A 13,812-nucleotide genomic window follows, 5' to 3' on the forward strand; every position below is an offset into this window, starting at 1 on the left:
GACCACGAGCTGGAAGCTCTGTGCAGGAGGCAGGCGGCTTGAGGCTCGTGCCGCTGGCACCTTGATCTCGATGTCGAGCCCTGGATCTGACTGGCAGCCGAGCCCCGGTATTGTGAATGAGCTGGTGGGTCTCCTGCTCGAGCTCCAGAACCCCAGCTCCAACCAATCCCAGGTGCGGTGGTGGGTCCAGATGGCCTGGATGCTGGCATGCGTCGAGTGTGCAGGGGTCCCAGCACAGTAATGGGTTTTGGATGGTCGAGGGGCATTGAGTCTATGCCGTGCATGCTGCTGGTGTCTACCACGAGGGAGGGTGGAGGGAGGGTGAAGTGACGGGATGCCATTTCCATGTGCTCCATCAACTCCCAGCCACCCACCTCTTACCATCCCAGGTGCTGGCGCGCCTGGATGCTGCACGTGGCTCCCCCGACTACACCGGCTACCTGGCCTTCATCTTCTCTGCCGGGGAGGGCCTGTCCCTGGAGGTGCGCCAGACGGCTGGCCTGCTGCTGAAGAACGGCCTCACCGCCTCACCGCCGCCACCCATCAGCAGGCAAGCCTGGGCCCAGCTCCAGTCCGGCCTGCTGCGCATGCTGCGCCACGAGGCGCGCCCGCTGCGCCACACGGCGGGCACCTGCGTGGCCGCGGCCGTGGGCGTGGCCGGCCTCCCCAACTGGCCCGAGCTGGTGCCGAGCCTGGCGGGGGCGCTGGCCCCCGAGGCCCCCCTGGCGGCCACCGAGGGGGCGCTGGACACCCTATTCAAGCTGACGGAGGAGCATCCACGCGCCCTGGAGGAGCGAGGCCCCGGCGATGCCGGCGCCGCGCCCAACGATACCCTGCTTCCGGCCGCTCTGCGCCTCTTCGCCCACCCCAGCCCGGGGGTCAGGGCGGGCGCAGTGGCGGCGCTCAACCTGGCCGCCACGGGCATGCCCGCCTTCCTCTGCGAGGCCATGGACGACTACCTGCAGGGCCTGTTTGGCCTGGCGCATGACGGCGAGCCCACCGTGCGGCGCGACGTCTGCGCGGGGCTGGTGCAGGCCCTGACGCTGGCGCCGGAGCGCCTGCAGTCCTCCCTGCCCCAGCTCATAGAGTACATGCTGGGGTCCACGCAGGTAGGGATGTTGGGGGAAAGTGCGAGTTTGGGGGAAAGTGGGGGCTGAAGGTTGGGTGATAAAGGGGGGGGCAAGTCACTCCCCGGAGTAGGCAAGGGGTGTTCTGGAGTCGGATCAGGCAGCGGGATGGCAGGCGGGATGTACGCAGAGAGCCGCTCCCCCCCTCCGCAACCACTGCATCACCAGGACGGTGATGAGGCGGTGGCCATCGAGTCCTGCGAGTTCTGGAGCGCGCTGTGCGAGTACGGCGACGACGCCACTGTCCTGCGCCCCTTCCTGCCCCGCCTCCTCCCTGTCCTGCTCAGCAACATGGTTTTTGAGGAGCACGACGACGAGGTGGCGGAGGCCGAGGCGGCGGAGCAGGGCGCGGCCGCGGCCGGGATCGGACACGCCGCGGAGCGCGCAGCCGATATCAAGCCCTTCGTGGGCCGGACTGGCGGCGGCGGCGGCGAGGGCGACCCCGGCGACGAGGACAGCGAGGACGAGGAGGTGGCGCGCTGGAACCTGAGGCGCTGCTCCGCCTCGGCGCTGGACATGCTGTCCACCACCTTTGGGGACGAGCTGCTGCCCATCGTCCTCCCCACCATCCACCAGCGGCTGCAGGTTGGGCAGGGTTGAAGTTGTGTGTGGGCAAGGGGTGATCGAATGGCTATGAGGCCGGCCTGGGTGTGCTTGCTGAGGGGCCATGCACGATTCGTGATGCACGAACCCCACCGCCACGATTGGTAGAGAGCATGGATGCAAAGCCCCTCCTAACTCCCCCCAAAACAAATGAAGGAGCATGACTGGCGGGCTCAGGAGGCCTCCATCCTGGCGCTAGGGGCCATCAGCCAGGGCTGCACCACGGGGCTGGCCCCGCACCTGCAGGACCTGGTGGGCATGCTGCTCCCCGCCACAGCGTCCCCTCGCCCCATGGTCCGCTGCATCGCCTCCTGGGCGCTGGCGCGGTACAGCCGCTGGATGTTTGGCTGCGTGCCTGGGTCCAGCACCGTCCCGCAGGCCACCGTCACCACCGTCGTCCAGGTCGGTTTGTGGTGGAGGGATTCGGGGAGCGCCGATCACAAATGTGTGGGGAGGGTGGGGTGGCGTGGAGCTGGGAGCAGGCGTGCTGGTGTGCTCAGGGATGGCTTTGTGGGGATGTGCGTGGGAAAGGGTGACCATCCCCCTCGTCGCCTCGAGGCCACCACCACCGACCACCACCCGCCGCTCCACCACCGCCCCCCGCAGACCCTGGCGCAGCGTTGCCTGGACGCCAACCCGGTGGTCCAGAAGGCGGCTTGTGGGTCGCTGGCCACCCTGGTGGAGCTGGGGGGCGACGGACTCCCCCCCTCCGAGCTGGCGGCCATCGCCGCGGCGCTGGCGGCGGCGGTGCAGCGGTACGGCCGACGCACGCTGCGCCACGCCTACGACGCCATCGCCACGCTGGCGGAGCGCGTGGGCGGCGCGCTGGGCGTGGAGGGCGCGGCACGGGACGCCCTGCTCCCGCCCCTCTTCTCGCGCCTGCTGGGCCTGCCCGACGGCGACCCGGAGCTCCTGCCCCTGCTGGAGTGCCTCACCGCGGTGGCCCAGGCCTGCCCGGGCCAGGTACTGGATCGGTATGCGGAGCCCAGCTTCGGGCGATGCGTGGGGCTGGTGGCCGCAGCGCAGGCGGGGGTCGCCAGGTAGGGCTGCTGTGCCGGGAGAGTGGGGGGGCGAGGGGGCGGTGAGGGTGGACTGCCCTCTTCTGACTGAGCAGAGGCTGTTGGGGGTGCTGTCGCGAGGGGCTCTGCATCCTCGTGTCGGGTGATCGCGAAGCACCCTGCATTGCGGGCCTTCCCTACACAAGGCAGCAGACCCCTGCTGGGATGCTCCTTGGGGCTCTGGGCATGCACGATGCAGACGAGGTGCCCTCTGTGTCTTTCCATTGAATCCGCTCTCCCTTGAACATTCGAGGTCCATTCACTGCCTCCCTCACCCCTCCACACCCCTCGCAGTGGCGCGCTGGAGGAGGAGGAGGGGGCCCAGATCCAGGTCTGCGCCCTGGACTTTGTGGCGGGGCTGGTCGAGTCCCTGGGCCCCAGCGTGGAGTCCCTGGTGGGCAACAGCCCCCTGCTGGACCTCGCCCAGAGAGCCTGCTCCCCACCCTCGCCCCCGGACGTCCGCCAGGCCGCGTTCGCGCTGGTGGGGGACCTGGCCGCCGCGTGCGCGCCGCACCTGCGCCCGCGCCTGCGCCAGCTGGCGGGCGCGGCCGTCGAGCAGCTGGCGCCCCCCTGCATCACGGGGCGCACCATCTCCGCCTGCAACAACGCGGCCTGGGCCATGGGCGAGCTGACGGTGCGCTGCACGGGCGAGGAGGTTGCGCCTGTGGCGCAGGGCCTGCTGGAGCGCTATGTCGGCATCCTGCAGGCGGGCGCGGGGCAGCTGCCGCGCAGCCTGCGCGAGAACGCCGCCATCTCCCTGGGCAGGCTGGCGCTGGTGTGCCCCGGGCCCCTGGCGCCGCACGCCTCGCACTTTGTCGCGCAGTGGTGGGTGGGACGGGGCGGGGCGGGGAGGATGTCGGGGCCGGAGCGCGGCTCTGCAGGCCCCGCTGGGCCCACGGTGGTTTTTGCTGCCTGATGGAACAAGGCCAGGGTCATACGAGCACCTGCATTCCCGCAGGTGACATTTCTGTCGCTGAGTCACCCAGCCATCCCCCTTTTCCATCTCGTAATCCACAGGTGCTCGGTCCTGGCGGGGGTCCGAGACGGCGAGGAGAAGGAGCACAGCGTGAGGGGCCTGTGCGCGCTCCTCGCGGGGGATGCAGGCCCCGCGCTGCAGGCCTTCGTCCCCCTCTGCGCGGTGCTGGCGTCCTGGAAGGCCATCCCGGGGGCCGAGGTGCTGGCAGAGTCCGCACAGCTGCTGCAGGGCCTGAAGGCCCAGCTGCAGGCCATGAGTCAATGGGACGCAGCCATGCGCAGCCTGTCGCCTGCTGTGGCCCAGAAACTGGCTGCTGTATATGGCGTCTGAGACAACGCGTCTGGGACGACGCGGAACAGTCGTTAACCTTTGGACCGCGCACGACAGGCATGGGTTGAAAACGTGTTTGCTGACCTAGCCAGGCAAGTGGCACTGCGAGGGGTTCGCAAGGCGATCGCGAGGGGTCGGGCTTCCCGGATCTGGTGTCGACGATTCAATTTGAGTTCAGTGCAAGCTCAACCTCGGTGTCACGCGGGGAAAGCTGTGGTGCGAGGCAGGAGATTGCACACGTGCGCCCAACCAACCTCCCGGAGCTGGTGGGAAGATCAAAGCTCTCCTGCTGGGCGCATCTGTAGCATAACGAAGACGACGACAATGACACCATGTTCCTCACCCTGCGTCCAGCACTTCACCTGCCACACCTTCCAGTAGGGTCTTGTGGACATATAAGCTCCTTGAGACGGTTGCGAGGAGGAGGAGGTCACGGACGAGCTGCGCGACGCGTGCCCATGTCCCTCCCCACGAGCCTGGCCACCGTCTTGCTCGACTCCCCAGGCTGGGCCTGGCTCCACTACAACAGTCACCTGGCTATTAATCCTGTGCAGACCAAGGCTGTGACTTCGTTCGTGTCTGCCGTGCTGGGGGATGCCCTGGCGCAGCGACTTAGCAGGCCGGCAGACGCTCGACTGTGGAGGTAGGTCCCGGATCGAGCGCACGTTCAAGGGAGGCTTACCCGCGGTGTTCAAAGCCTCTGTATATCGCTTTGCTGAACTCATGGCCTGTCGGCTGGAGGTGGAGGTGGTTGACGCTGTGTCCCCTCCGGCTGTGCTCAGGTACGACTGGGCAAGGACCGCTCGGCTGGCCTTCTTCAACGGTGCCTTCATGGGGCCCCTGGGTCACTACTACTACGGCCTTCTGGACGAGGTACGGGACAGGATGTGGATGCTCATGAGCACACTTGTGTGCCCAAAGGATCAGGTGTACGCATTGCCTGCCCACAGTTGCTTTCAAACTCAATGGCAACGCCATTCCCACAGAACGTGTTGCCGGACACCCCAAAGTCTGCGGCTGCCATCACCTCCAAGCTGTTCATCGATCAGATGATGTGGGCACCCATCTGCACCCTCATCTTCTATGTGTACAAGTGCTTCCTGGAAGGACGACCAAGGTGCCAGGCAGGGAAATCGCAGCTTGGTGTCAAGATATGCGCTTCATGCATTCGCATATTTATTTGCGAGTCTTCGATCGCCCCAGCACGCTCTTCCCCCCTTTGCTTCGTGGCAGGGACTGCATCAAGGAGGTCAAGCAGAAATGGGGCCCGACAACATACGGTAGGTTTGCTTGCAGAATGAGGAGTGGGTTGCGCCATGGCTAAAGTGGTGCGGTGTTGAGACCAACAGGATGGACGCCTGGTAAATTTACGACAGAATCCTGTCGCCCTGCTCCACCCTCCCTCCCCTTCCCTCTCCCTTCCCTCCCAGCTTCTTGGAAGCTGTGGATCCCAGCACACATCTTCAACTTTGCTGTTGTCCCCACGCAGCAGCGAATACTCTACGCCAATGTAATCTCGGTGAGGCCCGAGGGGTGAGGGGTGGGCGAGAGGTGAGGACCGCGGCCGATTTGCTTCGGCACCACTGACCGGCATTCCCTCCACTGCATGACAGGTGGCTGGAACCTACATATTATCTCGGTGCGCCGCTGAAGACCACAGGCCGGCGCTGAAAACGCCATTGCAACCCCTGAGAGTCGGCAAGGAGGGGCGGAACATCGAGGTGGTCTTGGATAATGCAGTCGCCGACGACAAACGAGAATAAGCCCCACACCATGCACATGACATTGTTCCCTTCTGACCTACCTGTTCCATGCTCGGCACAGCACTTGCACGGCCGGCAATGTATTCTTTTGGTCTCATCCCCAGGGCATTTTCCGATACGAGTGATGCTGTACTCCAGCACGTTTATGTAATCCAGGAGGGTGTTGTGAGACTCACGGTCCTGTTTAATGGAGGTTGCTGTGCACAGAGCGACAATCTGATCCTGTCTGGCTTTATTCGAAGGCAAGTGTGAACACTGTTTTTCTGCCCTTCCCGATATATTAATTGCCAACGCGATGAGGCAAGACAGTCTATCAGAATCGGTCCACAACCCAACAATATATTAGTTGTGAGTCTTTGTAGCTGACTTGGTCTTCAGACCGAGGTGAGGCTGAATGATGAGGAGACCGAACACGCCCTGCACCAATGCAAGCAACCTCCTGCCCTCCGTCATTCCACTTCCCGACATCGAGCGGGGAGGTCAGTCTGTCTGTGTCAGGGTTGTAAGCGCATCTTTGCTCAAACACCTATTGACATTCAAAAATGATAATCGTATAGCTTCCTTGATTCTGTACTATTCGCGATGAATGAGCAACCTGTATGGCGACAGACCCGGCTCCTACTGCATGGTAAGACACCAATCGACAATGAGGCTGGCAGATCGTCTGTAAGGGGTGCACCCTTTTTAAGCGAGATTTTTACCATCAAACCTCTCGTTATGTCGCAGACCATGATCAGAAGCTGTCAGACTTGCAGCTGCGGGTCGGCATGGAGTCCACCCGCCTTCATATTCTTCTGGAGGAGGGCCGCGATATCGCCTCGGGTGAGCCATTCTCGGCCTGTTAGCAGCATAATACTGCAATTTGAGATCTTGAAGCCAGTATTGGCCCTGACCTCCACGCAGATTGCTCCGCTCGGACTCGTGAGCTGGCTAACATCGAGGGTCAGCTGCGCCAGGGGCAATCCAAGCTCGGCATGCTTCAGAAGCAGGTCGAAGTCCACTCACAGGAGTTAACATCAAATCTCTCGTTATGTCGCAGACCATGATCAGAAGCTGTCAGACTTGCAGCTGCGGGTCGGCATGGAGTCCACCCGCCTTCATATTCTGCTGGAGGAGGGCCGCGATATCGCCTCGGGTGAGCCATTCTCGGCCTGTTGGCAGCATAATACTGCAATTTGAGATCTTGAAGCCAGTATTGGCCCTGACCTCCACGCAGATTGCTCCGCTCGGACTCGTGAGCTGGCTAACATCGAGGGTCAGCTGCGCCAGGGGCAATCCAAGCTCGGCATGCTTCAGAAGCAGGTCGAAGTCCACTCACAAGAGCTGATCATGATGCGGAGGCAAATGCAGATGGTAGAAGAGAGGAAGGCAACCGCACTCGTGGAGTTGGAGCATGACAGGTATGAAGGAGGTGGCCCGGAGTAGATGGCGCATGCCACTTGCAATGGGGTCCGTCTTTTTCTTCGGCGGCGGAGTCGGCAAGCAAACATCTCCGCACCTCACCACTGCAGAATCGAGGATGCTGACACTCTAGCTAGCTTCGCAAAGCAGATCATGATTATGAAAGAGTCACTGGCTCGCACTGCGTCCACTGATGTGACCGTATGACATGCTTGGCTGACGAGGCCCATCAGCTCCAGAGGATGTCCAGATAGGGCTGAGTAACGACATTCACGAGTTGCATGTCCCGTACCGAGCTGCATGACATCGTCTTCAACTCAAACAATGCACTGTGGGGTCGATTAAAGCATGTGTTATAGGAGCAGTCGTCAGGTTCAATGCAGAGTTGCCATGGATGGTATCTGGAGGGGGGAATGCCAGGCCCACCCCTGTCACTCTTGGCCATCAGCACCGTCCAGGCGCGACAGGGCATAGGATTGTGCGATGGAGGTGATTTCTGCCTTGCGTGGTCGAACTTCGAATCCATACTTCTCCCCTGTAAGTTGTGTGGCGTTGACGGTCAGATGGTAGGAGGTGGAACTTTGTTCAGGCAATGTGCACGGTTGAACAGGCCAATGCTCCACACATGCCAGGATCATCTGTGCAGCTGACCCACCAAGGAGTCGGTTAGCAGCATAATACTGCAATTTGAGATCTTGAAGCCAGTATTGGCCCTGACCTCCACGCAGATTGCTCCGCTCGGACTCGTGAGCTGGCTAACATCGAGGGTCAGCTGCGCCAGGGGCAATCCAAGCTCGGCATGCTTCAGAAGCAGGTCGAAGTCCACTCACAGGAGCTGATCATGATGCGGAGGCAAATGCAGATGGTAGAAGAGAGGAAGGCAACCGCACTCGTGGAGTTGGAGCATGACAGGTATGAAGGAGGTGGCCCGGAGTAGATGGCGCATGCCACTTGCAATGGGTCCGTCTTTTTCTTCGGCGGCGGAGTCGGCAAGCAAACATCTCCGCACCTCACCACTGCAGAATCGAGGATGCTGACACTCTAGCTAGCTTCGCAAAGCAGATCATGATTATGAAAGAGTCACTGGCTCGCACTGCGTCCACTGATGTGACCGTATGACATGCTTGGCTGACGAGGCCCATCAGCTCCAGAGGATGTCCAGATAGGGCTGAGTAACGACATTCACGAGTTGCATGTCCCGTACCGAGCTGCATGACATCGTCTTCAACTCAAACAATGCACTGTGGGGTCGATTAAAGCATGTGTTATAGGAGCAGTCGTCAGGTTCAATGCAGAGTTGCCATGGATGGTATCTGGAGGGGGGAATGCCAGGCCCACCCCTGTCACTCTTGGCCATCAGCACCGTCCAGGCGCGACAGGGCATAGGATTGTGCGATGGAGGTGATTTCTGCCTTGCGTGGTCGAACTTCGAATCCATACTTCTCCCCTGTAAGTTGTGTGGCGTTGACGGTCAGATGGTAGGAGGTGGAACTTTGTTCAGGCAATGTGCACGGTTGAACAGGCCAATGCTCCACACATGCCAGGATCATCTGTGCAGCTGACCCACCAAGGAGTCGCTGGATCTGCTTCGAGGTCAGTTGAGAAAGTTCCTCCTCTGACTTTTCTTTCAGAATAGCTTCAATATCAGCCCTTAGTTGTTCTGTGCTCATCTGCGGTAGGCACACGAGTTGCCGTTGGGAACTTCCCTCATGAGACAAGGAGGAGGAAGGAACGTGGATGAAGCTCCAGTGTGATGATACTTCTGGGCTGGCCTGCCCACTGACTGCAAGCATGAGACAAGCCTCTCACCTTGAGGATTTCAGGCTGATCCACAGCCTCAGGACCCTGCACCTACACAGAATGGGACGGGATGTCCAACGCCTTGAACAAACCCAGCAATGTGCTTGCAATGTGCTGGAGCTCTTTATCACCTGAATGGGCAATGTACTGGCTTCCTCATCGCCCTTGCTCTTGGTGGGCCCGGCCTTCTTGACTTTGGCATCCTTCTGCAGACACCAAAAACGGCGTGGGGCACCCTGAATGACAGGATACCCATCTTGCGACCCAGACCGCATTTGCTCTGAGTGTCAATGCAGATAAGCAGCGCGTAAATTGCTGTGAGACACCAACCGATACCATATCCACATTCAAGCCCGTCCCCGTGGCTCAACCCACCTGGGCCTCCCGCTCTCGTTTCTTGCTTGCGGCGGCTCTCTTCTTGGCAGCCTGCAGGGTTCAGCCAAGGTGCAGTGGTGTGATTGTGATACATTGATGACCAGGGTGAGAATCTGGGTACAAAACTCCCAAAATGAACCCATACCTGGGCAGCAAGATCGCTGTCTCGAGTTTGACGAGGTGCCTCCAAGAAGGTAAGAAGTGCAGCTAGCTTGTCAGACTGCAAAAGGAGAGGGTCAGTGGTGAGCAAGTGAGCGCTCATGCCAGCAGCATGTGCTGTGACAGTTACACACGAGCACGGCAAACACTTCTTCACCGGGGCCATCATATGACGCCCTCACACCTTGGAACCGGTCCCTCGTGGAACATCTAAGACGTCCATCAGCTTGTGGAGAACCTCCAGGGTATGCTTCCCCAGCGCACCCGTTCTCGCTTCCAGTTCCGTTTCCTGGCATCACAGGAGGTGCACGAGTTGTCTCCTCTGTGGCTTTGGGGGGACTGGCTTGTGGCGACTGGAGCTGAACACGACACTCACCCGACTGGCGTCGTCAAAAACAAAGCCAGAAAAGTCCAACACAGCTTTCTTTCTCTGGGCTGCCTGACCGGTGGATATCGGTGAGGTGGGCACCAGTAGTGCAATGTGTGAGCAGAAGTGCAATGTGTGAGCAGTAGTGCAATGTGTGAGATAGTGAGAAGCAACAGAGTCATCACCTCAGTCTATGCCTGGCCTAGAAATGCTTGACGTCTAAGACAATGCCAATCGCCTCACCGCGCCCTTCCGCCTGTACAGCACATTGTGCAGGTGCTCAGTAAGTTCGTCCCTCCCAGTGATTTTGCCTAGCTTGAAGTTCACTGTGGAGTCGTGCAGGGAAGACTGAGGGGTGTCAGCTGTTGGCCATCATCATGCACACACAACTTGTGATTATCACCGGCAACGGCAGTGCACACACCATTTGGAATGTCGCGCAGCTTGGACCCTCGACCCTCAGGTACCGTCAGCGTGGGCGTCTCAGGAAGGGGTGATGGCTGATACACATCTACTGCCTGTGGGGGTTGGGCGTAGTGGGAATCAAGCATCCACCTCCGTACTTACACTGCCATGACCCCCATAGCACTTCCACGGTCCATTTTTGAATACCTTTCTCCTTTCTCTTTTCCCAGAAGCTTCGGAAGGCTGTGCTGCAGCAGTGCTTTCTGGCCTGGGATCTGAATGGTACGAGTTGTATGGTGGGTGTAGGAACAGTGGCTCGTCCCTGTTACCACACCATTGCTGGCCACGCATACATTTGGCGATATTATATGAATATTGAGGAGTATGCATGCATTTTAGGATTGTGGCGGGTATGCCACGGGGTCAGGCACGACCTCGAACCCACCTGACTCTGCCACCGGCTCTGCAACCGTTACGGTACTCATGTCGGGGCTGCAAATCGACTCACGGCAAACTGGATGCGGCCGATTCCTCACGATGTGTATCTTATTAGGTGCACACTGGATGTATAGTTGAGATCACCCCTGCTCTGCAAGGTCGGAGAGGCTGCATTTCAAATTCCGCGGGAGGGCCTAGCAACTCCACCGTCGCCATCCATAAAAAGATTTGCTTTACAGGTCTTTGTTGCGCCAAGTAGATTGAGCGAGCCAATAAGAGTGCAGAGCAGGACATACTGTATAAAAGAGCTGCCATAGGAAAACTTCAGATCGACTCAGAACTAGTAAGCTGTATAGGGCGCCTGGCGGCCATGCTCCCAGCTGAGCGTTTGCGAAAGCGTTTACGCCCCGTCGTCACCGCACCCCCCCCCACGACTGGTCAAGACCCCCACACCCAGCAATCCCACCACCACCAGCAGGGATGCGGCTGTGCTGATCTCAAGACCAGCAAATTCGGCAAGGATCTTGCACCCGATGAAACCCAGGACAGCAGCGATAGCCTTGTCCAGGTACTTGAGCTGTAAGTGAGGAAGGAGATGCAGAGGAAAAGGTCATTGGTGGATGGTGATGCACGATTGAGATTCATGCACGGAACCCCCATTAGGCTCAGCAACTCCTTCCTGGACACAAAGTGTCGTGAGCAGCCAGGCAAAGCCTCGCTGACGACCGAAATCCTTCTACTCGAAAGACACAGGCCCCCTCCACATGCTTCTCACCTCGCCAAGAATTGTGGCAACAAAGGCATAGACACTTCTCAGGGAAAGAATAGCAAAGATATTGCTTGTGTAGATGATGAATGGGTCCAGCGTGACACCAAACACCTGCAGGGTGTTGGGGGACTGACTGGGTGAGAAATGCCTACTCCGGCCTTGGCCCAAGGACCAGGTGTTGCATCTTGCAGCTCAGAATCGGTATTTGCAACGTGGGGTCGCACTCACCGCAGGAATTGAGTCAACCGCAAACACGACGTCAGTGAGCTCCACCACGAGCAGAACCAGGAGAAGGGGTGTGGCCATCTTGACACCATTCTCCACAGTGAAGAAATTGGTACCATCGTAGTTTGTGCTCAAGGTCATTCGCGGTCTGCATGGCACGAGGACAATGTGTGAGTTCCAGTTGAGCATGGTCCTCAACCTTGGGGCATGCATGCGGGAGCGCTCTGATCGAGTCAACAGCCATGCAACCCTGAACAGGACTGAACCACAAGCCCACCAACCTGAGAAACTTGACAATGGCATTGTTGCTAAGATTGTTTCCCTCATCATCTCCCTCTCCGTCTCCTCGCCTGCAAGTGTGAGCAAGGATGACATTGGAAGGGAAGACCTCGAGTGCGCCCATGCAATTCCACGTGCAAGTCATGACATGACGCCATCCAGTGTCAGCCAAGCACAGCAAGGGTGTACCCACGTGAGCAGCTTGAAGCTGGAGACCATGAGAATGGCGGCAAACACGACGAGCAGAGGTTTGAAGCGGCCGATGATGCTGGAGCCAGCCCCTATGAGCACCAGGCGCAGGACAGCGGCCGAGGCAATTCCATACGTCAGCACCACATCCTGTGCCTTCCGGGGCGTCTTGAAGTACTCGAACACCAGCACAAAGACAAAGAGGTTGTCGATGGAGAGCGACTGCTCCAGCAGATACCCAGCAAAGTACTCGGCAGCCTTGTTTGGGCCCTGGTCCAGGGGATGTGGAGGTATCCATGAGCATGCCCGATGGTGCGCCCATCCCAGACATCCACCAGCTCGGCATACACGATGCATGTGTGCGTGCACAGCTCCGCCCACCTGAACGCCCCAGATACCGAGTCCAAACAGGAGAGCTGCGGCGATAGCCAGGAACACATTCAGGGCCTTCTTGTCCGGCTCGGCCTCCTTGAGATTGGGGGATGGTGAGTGTCATTCTTGCTAGAAAATGGTACCCTCAGCTGCCGGGCGTGTGGTCATGAGGAATCTCATCCGGCATGCCTACCTCAATCTGCTTCAGCTGTTCTATATCCATGATCTCAGATGACACAAAGGCATCATCCACGCTGGAAAGGCTGCTGTAACTGCCATCCAGTGACCCTGAGATGCTTCGCCCATGGGTTCGAATCAGCTGGGGCTGGCATAAGGGAGGGAGGGGGAGGACTTGAGGCGAGGTGAGGTTGTAGTCAAGCTCCGAATTTGTGAAACTTACGAAGTAAAGGCATTCTCTCTGAGTTGGAACATCCTGTAGCCCTGCTGCGTGCACGACGGAAGACATGTGGCATCCCCTCGCTCCCCTACACTTCATGGCGACCCACATGCTGGAACGATCCTCTCGGACCCTGCCGTTTAAGCGAGGTCCTCGGCGCCAGCGAGCGGGGACACGCCAAGGACTGGGAACCGCTGGCGGCATGTGTTGGTGTCCTTAACCGCATCCCCAATGACGGCGAAGTGGAGGCGGTCATGAGGGGCCCATTTCCGAAGGTAAACCGTGCGAGCCTACCACTCCTGGACTGAAGGACTAGCACCTGACCGGACAGGGGCCTTTGGCTTGCCAAATGTTTTGTTTTCAGACTTTTGTTGAGTCGTGCATGAACAGTTCCCTGCAGCGCTCCTCAAATGAGATCGTTCTTTCTGGACTGGTGGTGTGGAAGTCGACCCTGGATCTGGGGTGAACTATTTTCTACGCTCTCACTAAATCTCAGGCACCCACCGTCTGGGACCAACTTTCCCTCCCCCACATTCCCACACCAAGGAGAGTCGTGAAATAATCGAAAAAGCATATTACAGCAGGAGCGTCGAGGCGGGACGCCATGTCCCAGCAGCAGGGCAGGGCTGGCTCGGGCCAGCAGCCAGGCGGTGGTCGGCAGGCGTCAAGCGCTCGCGCCCCCGTGCAGGCCGCAGATAAGCAGATCTCCAGCTCCGAGGGCAGTTTGGGCTCAGGACATCATCAGAAAGGGTAGGTGGTATGTGCAGGGTGGCGTTATT

At 59.5% G+C, this 13,812-nt stretch overlaps 3 protein-coding genes across 3 annotated transcripts; 2 read left to right on the forward strand and 1 right to left on the reverse strand.

Moving 5' to 3' along the window:
* Window positions 1-70: 70 nt before the first annotated feature.
* On the forward strand, window positions 71-4,094 carry F751_4962 (Transportin-2; the record flags this gene model as incomplete). The annotated part of the gene is made up of 7 exons (XM_011401547.1): window positions 71-172; window positions 390-1,109; window positions 1,296-1,532; window positions 1,887-2,132; window positions 2,337-2,770; window positions 3,083-3,613; window positions 3,806-4,094. 7 exons carry the CDS (start codon window positions 71-73, stop codon window positions 4,092-4,094), a joined length of 2,559 nt encoding a protein of 852 aa, XP_011399849.1.
* A 458-nt stretch (window positions 4,095-4,552) lies between these two features.
* On the forward strand, window positions 4,553-5,631 carry F751_4963 (PXMP2/4 family protein 4; the record flags this gene model as incomplete). Its single annotated transcript, XM_011401548.1, has 5 exons — window positions 4,553-4,737; window positions 4,877-4,967; window positions 5,081-5,211; window positions 5,328-5,374; window positions 5,525-5,631. 5 exons carry the CDS (start codon window positions 4,553-4,555, stop codon window positions 5,629-5,631), a joined length of 561 nt encoding a protein of 186 aa, XP_011399850.1.
* Window positions 5,632-9,424: 3,793 nt separating this feature from the next.
* F751_4964 (putative membrane protein) lies at window positions 9,425-12,859 on the reverse strand (the record flags this gene model as incomplete). Its single annotated transcript, XM_011401549.1, has 10 exons — window positions 9,425-9,484; window positions 9,969-10,031; window positions 10,203-10,285; window positions 10,384-10,470; window positions 11,256-11,379; window positions 11,578-11,682; window positions 11,800-11,944; window positions 12,269-12,534; window positions 12,646-12,732; window positions 12,830-12,859. 10 exons carry the CDS (start codon window positions 12,857-12,859, stop codon window positions 9,425-9,427), a joined length of 1,050 nt encoding a protein of 349 aa, XP_011399851.1.
* Window positions 12,860-13,812: the final 953 nt, after the last annotated feature.

Source organism: Auxenochlorella protothecoides (assembly GCF_000733215.1).
Source record: "Auxenochlorella protothecoides strain 0710 unplaced genomic scaffold scaffold55, whole genome shotgun sequence".
NCBI classification, from domain to species: domain Eukaryota; kingdom Viridiplantae; phylum Chlorophyta; class Trebouxiophyceae; order Chlorellales; family Chlorellaceae; genus Auxenochlorella; species Auxenochlorella protothecoides.